This window comes from Mesoplodon bidens (assembly GCF_964165515.1).
Source record: "Mesoplodon bidens genome assembly, contig: HAP1_SCAFFOLD_92, whole genome shotgun sequence".
In the NCBI taxonomy this organism is placed as follows: Eukaryota; Metazoa; Chordata; class Mammalia; order Artiodactyla; family Ziphiidae; genus Mesoplodon; species Mesoplodon bidens.
In genome coordinates this window covers 1,534,782-1,539,582 of record NW_027672608.1, presented here as the reverse complement: position 1 = coordinate 1,539,582, position 4,801 = coordinate 1,534,782, and the positions used below count along the sequence as shown (strand labels likewise).

Below are 4,801 nucleotides of genomic sequence, written 5' to 3'. Positions count from 1 at the left end.
CTCAAGCACTAATAAGAGATGACTAGATTAATTCACAAATAACTCAGAAAAGCAATGCAGAGGAGAAAAAAAATGTAAAATGTCAATAAACATGAAACTATTTTTAACATTCACTAGCAATAGATTAAATGAAAACTGAAAAAATAACCAACTAGGAGACATGACTCTCCGTCAAAAAATTGTCCAAAATGATCAATGTCGATAAGGATGTGCTGAAACTGACACTGACATCTTGGGAGGTATGCACACCATTTTTATCTTTCAGGAAGGCAGTCTGGCACAAGGGGATAATTACATGGAAATGGAATTGTGCATCACAGAGGTTTCAATTCCAGACTTTTAAAATATAATACATACAAAAAACTGCAAATAAAATCCCCAGAGGCTTGTTTCCTCAGAATTCTTCTATGTATGTGCCCATAAGTGAGGTAGACCTACTTATAAATAAGTAAATTATGAGTAAAATAAGTACATTATAAGCAATATGGTATATAAATGGCAAACCAACTAGGCCACAGCATGTTTCTGTTAGGAGAACTCAGACTAAGGCACTTCACAGCAGAGTCTATTCTGGGAATGACCTCTTATGAACCTCAAGACTCACGGTTTGCTCTTGGAAAAGTTTGCCCTTAATCAAATTGTTTCTTCTCTCTCACAAACTGAAACTGAGCCCCTCTAAAATTGAGTTCCCTTTGTGAGTTTCTGATTAATCTCTCTACTTAAAACTTTATGCCCTTGTTTGCCTCTTCTGACCTCAATCCTGTGCTAACTGAACACTAATCAAACAGAATAAGATGACTAAAATTGCTATTGTCTATAACATCATTAATGTACTAAAATTGCTGTTGTAGATATCATCATTAACACACAAAATCAGGTTGTTTCTCCAGAGCAGGATGAGCTCACAGATCCCCCAGGTGCCTAGAGAATTGTAAACTGGAAACATCCTGACTTCCACAACTATGATTAAGAGATGTCACAAGATGATGGTTAATCCCAACTTCTTTTTTCTTCTTCTTTTTAAAAACACTCCCAACTCAAAGGCCAAGTTGGAGCAGATCTGAGGCTTGTCTCCCACTCCCTTGCTTGGCACCCTGCAATAAACCCTTACTTTATTGCAAACATCAGCTGTCAGAGTCTGGCTTTCGGTGCTGTAGTCACAGGAGCTCTTGCTCAATAACAAAGCCACATGCAGGTGACTTAAAAGTTATGTTGAAGGTAACGCTGAAGACTGTTACAGGCTTAGCAAATCAGGTATTACTTATTTATTGTTTATAAAACACTGGAGAGCTAATATTTGATGATCAGCTTTACAAAGCCTTTTGGAAGTGGGAAAGACTGGAGCTAAGGGAACCAAGGAGGAGGATTAATTAGAAAACGTGGAGCCAGAAAAAAAGTGTCTGCTGGAACAGAAAGGACAGGAATAACTTCAAGAGCTATTTCCAGGATAGAATGAATAAAACTTAATGATGGATTCGGATGGTGGTGATGGGGAAGGGATGTATAGGTAGACATTAAATCAAAAGCCTTATTGAAATCAGCTAGAAACAATGGGGATGAAGGTCCTCAACTGTGATCTCAATGAGTGAAGTCCCAAAAGTTCTATCCCCTTCAACCATTTCCAGCCACCAGCAGCAACCACTGCTTCCCTCAATGTCACTTTTCCACCAGTCACCTCCACTGGGGCTTTTTACCTATATCTTCCAGTAGTTTCACCTCCTTAAATTCACTCAATTAATCAGCTCAGTGAGCCTTCATCATGATCTCCCATTTTAACATTCCCAGTCTCTGAGCTGTCATTCACCATATTTCTACTTCGCCCTTAGAAGGAAAGGAAACCACCTAGTTTTCTGTGTTTTGTGAGGGTCACAGGCTGGGAAATTACCTTATCAGTACTTGTTTAAATTTAGTTCCAGGACTTTGGTGGCTCAAGGATGAGGGGAAGCATGGATGGGGGTGGAGGGAAGGGCAGATGACCAGCAGGGGTTGGGTGCAGGGTGGGGTACCAGTCTTCAGATTGGTGGGGTCGAGCAAAGGAACCACCAGTGGAAGGCTGTGAGGGAAGGGCATGGTTGTAGGGGTGATGGAAGCAGGTCATTGGGGGAGGTGGTGTTGGGTAGGAGTAGGGGCAAGCAGGGCGCTCAGGCAAGAAACCGGAGAAGGTGGCAGGAGACAGATGGGCCAGTGGCTGGAGCAGTGACCGCTCTTGCTTCTTCTGCTTAGCTCTGCGGTTCTGGAACCAGACCTGAGGAGGAGGGAGAATAGCCACATTAGAGCCCCTCTCTCAAATAGGTGGCATTGTCATATGCATCTACACACTGGTACAGGGCATAAGACTCCCCCACATCCCCAGAGGAAGTAAAGCTCTTGCAGAAGGCATAGCTGAACCAGGACTAGTGACAAAGCAAGACCCACACCATTCCCCCAATCCATATCTAAATTTGCCCTGCTACAACTTTGGGTGAGTAAGAAATGTCAACTTGTAAAAAGAAAGAGATAAACATGACACAGTGGCATTTCACCTCCACAGAGAATGGGAAATTTCCTCTAGGGTTATTAGAGACTAAGACTATGGATGAGTTTAATTGTTACAGACCAGGTTAGATTTAGGGTACAGTTTATTCTTAAGATTAAGTAACTCTATGGTTAGAATTGAGCAAGCATCAGGTTGAGTTTCAAGACCATGGTTAGGGACAAGGTTACATACGTGTGTGAATAGTTAGGATTGAATTTCTGTTGGAGTTCACATCACTGTTAAGGATGGAGTTTGACATTGAAATTCAAGTTAGATTAGGTTAGCCCCAAGGTTAAACTCCAGTGAAATTCCTGACGTAGATGAGGTTATGCTGACTGTTGGGTAAGACTCTGTTCTGGTGAACATTTGGGTTAGGGTTATAGTGCCCTGAGAATTTATGCCCCAGTAGTTCCCAATCACCGAATCTGCATTTCTTCAGGGGATGGTGGGCGGAGGATCCTGGGCCATCACCAGGATTCTGGCCTCGCTGAGACCTGTGTCCTGGGCCAGGCCTTCTCGGGCCCAAATGTCAGGGTAGCAGTTCCTCCAAAAAGCTGACTCCAGCTGTTCCAAGTGCGCTGGACTGAAGGTGGTGCATTGGCGGCGCCAGGAGTGTGGGCGACCCCTCTGTTCTCCTTGTGAGCAAAGACTTGGTCTCCCCACTCGTACACCAGAGAGGTTCCTGCAGGGCTGAGTGCTCATGTCTGAGAAGGAGGGTGGAGGAGAATTTGTTGCCGCATGGATCCACCCATCCATCCCAGACCACATATGCTGGAACCCCCAGATTCTACTAGGACCCAGTGTATTGCTCATATACTCTGCCCTGACCAGAAATTCTTCAGCTTTCAGAATTAGCTGAATCCAGCTCAGCCTTGGCCCTGCTTCACTTCTGATTCCCTTAACCCATGCTGCCCTCTCCACATGAAGTCTGCCCCTCAGTCTCACTTGTCCTAGGCACTCACGCTCCCTCTGCCTCACTTCTGCACCTTGTGCCCACTCCCCATTACACTCCCCCAGATACATCCCCATGTAAGGCATGCCCCTCCATAGCCTTTCATCTCTCTCAGCACACATACCACCTTCCTGGGTCTCACCCTGTGGATCTCCTATTCGCTCTGACAACCTAACAAACTGCCCAGGTCTCTGTCTAAGACCCCTATGACTTGCTCCCTGCTCTCATGGTTCACATGCAACTTAAACCTTTATATTGTTCCCATTGTCCTATTCCCTCCACCTGGGAAGATGAAACATTCCTCACTCTTCTGCTCAGACACACCCTCCTCACACATACATTTCATCTTCTCCCCTATCCCAGTCCTGGCCTGGCCACCAGGCTGCAGGAACCTGAGCTCATGGGAAAGGCCTGCCTCTTCTCCCTACAGACTCACTAAGCCCCCACACTAATTAGTCTGAGAGCCAGCTGGGGAATAGAGAACAGGAGCAAAAGGAAACACCTGGGAGGCACACACTGAGAAAAGATATCTGGATTGAGGATCCCAACCCCATGGGGACCCAGGTGGTAGTCCCTACCCCGTGCTCACTGTCCACCTTAGCCCCCTGCTCTCCTCAGATCCAAAGCCCTGGCCCCTCCAACTCTCTTCCTTGGAGAAAGCAGTGCAGTGAGCAAACTCTGAGGTCAGGAGTGAGGAGACAGCTTTTAGCTCAGCCTCTGCCGCCTCCTCATCCGTCACGGTCTCAGTGTGCCACTCTGTAAAGCAAAGGGGTTGTATCAGCCCATGTGTATTAAGATTCTCTTGTTTTTAACATTCTAGGATTCTGGTTTTTTATTTCTCCTCTTCACTTTCCTCGTGATGAACCATCGCCCCATGGAGCCTGGGCATGGAGCATGCACACCTGCTGTCTCCTCAGGACCACCCCAGAGATTCACTCACCCACCGTGGAGGTCAAAGTCCCAGCGGCTGCAAAGCCCTCGGGCCAGAGACTGCTGCAAACTCGCCCCTTCTTTTCTTTACCCTGCTCACTCTTCCCTTCTGCATCCATGGCTCACATCAAAGACCAAAGACAGCTCAGTCTCATGTCCCTGATTCTGGATCAGTCTTTCTCTCTTTCTGTTCCCCTCTATGCCTTGTATTTCACTGCTTTCCCCCTGTTTATACCTCTCTCTGAATCTCTCTCCCTGTGTAGATATAGATAGATAGACCTTTTTCTCTCTCTCCTTTTTTCTAACTTTTATTTCAATTTCTAATTCCCCATTCCTTTGCTTGAGTATCATCTCATTCTGCCTTTCCCTCACCCTGTTTCTCTGTTATAGTCTGCACTTTTCTC

At 45.7% G+C, this 4,801-nt stretch overlaps 1 protein-coding gene across 1 annotated transcript; it reads right to left on the bottom strand.

The window, feature by feature from the left end:
• Positions 1-1,906: 1,906 nt before the first annotated feature.
• LOC308609926 (homeobox protein prophet of Pit-1-like) lies at positions 1,907-4,516 on the bottom strand (the record flags this gene model as incomplete). Its single annotated transcript, XM_081259205.1, has 3 exons — positions 1,907-2,245; positions 2,987-3,219; positions 4,408-4,516. 3 exons carry the CDS (start codon positions 4,514-4,516, stop codon positions 1,907-1,909), a joined length of 681 nt encoding a protein of 226 aa, XP_081115331.1.
• Between the last annotated feature and the right edge of the window lie 285 nt (positions 4,517-4,801).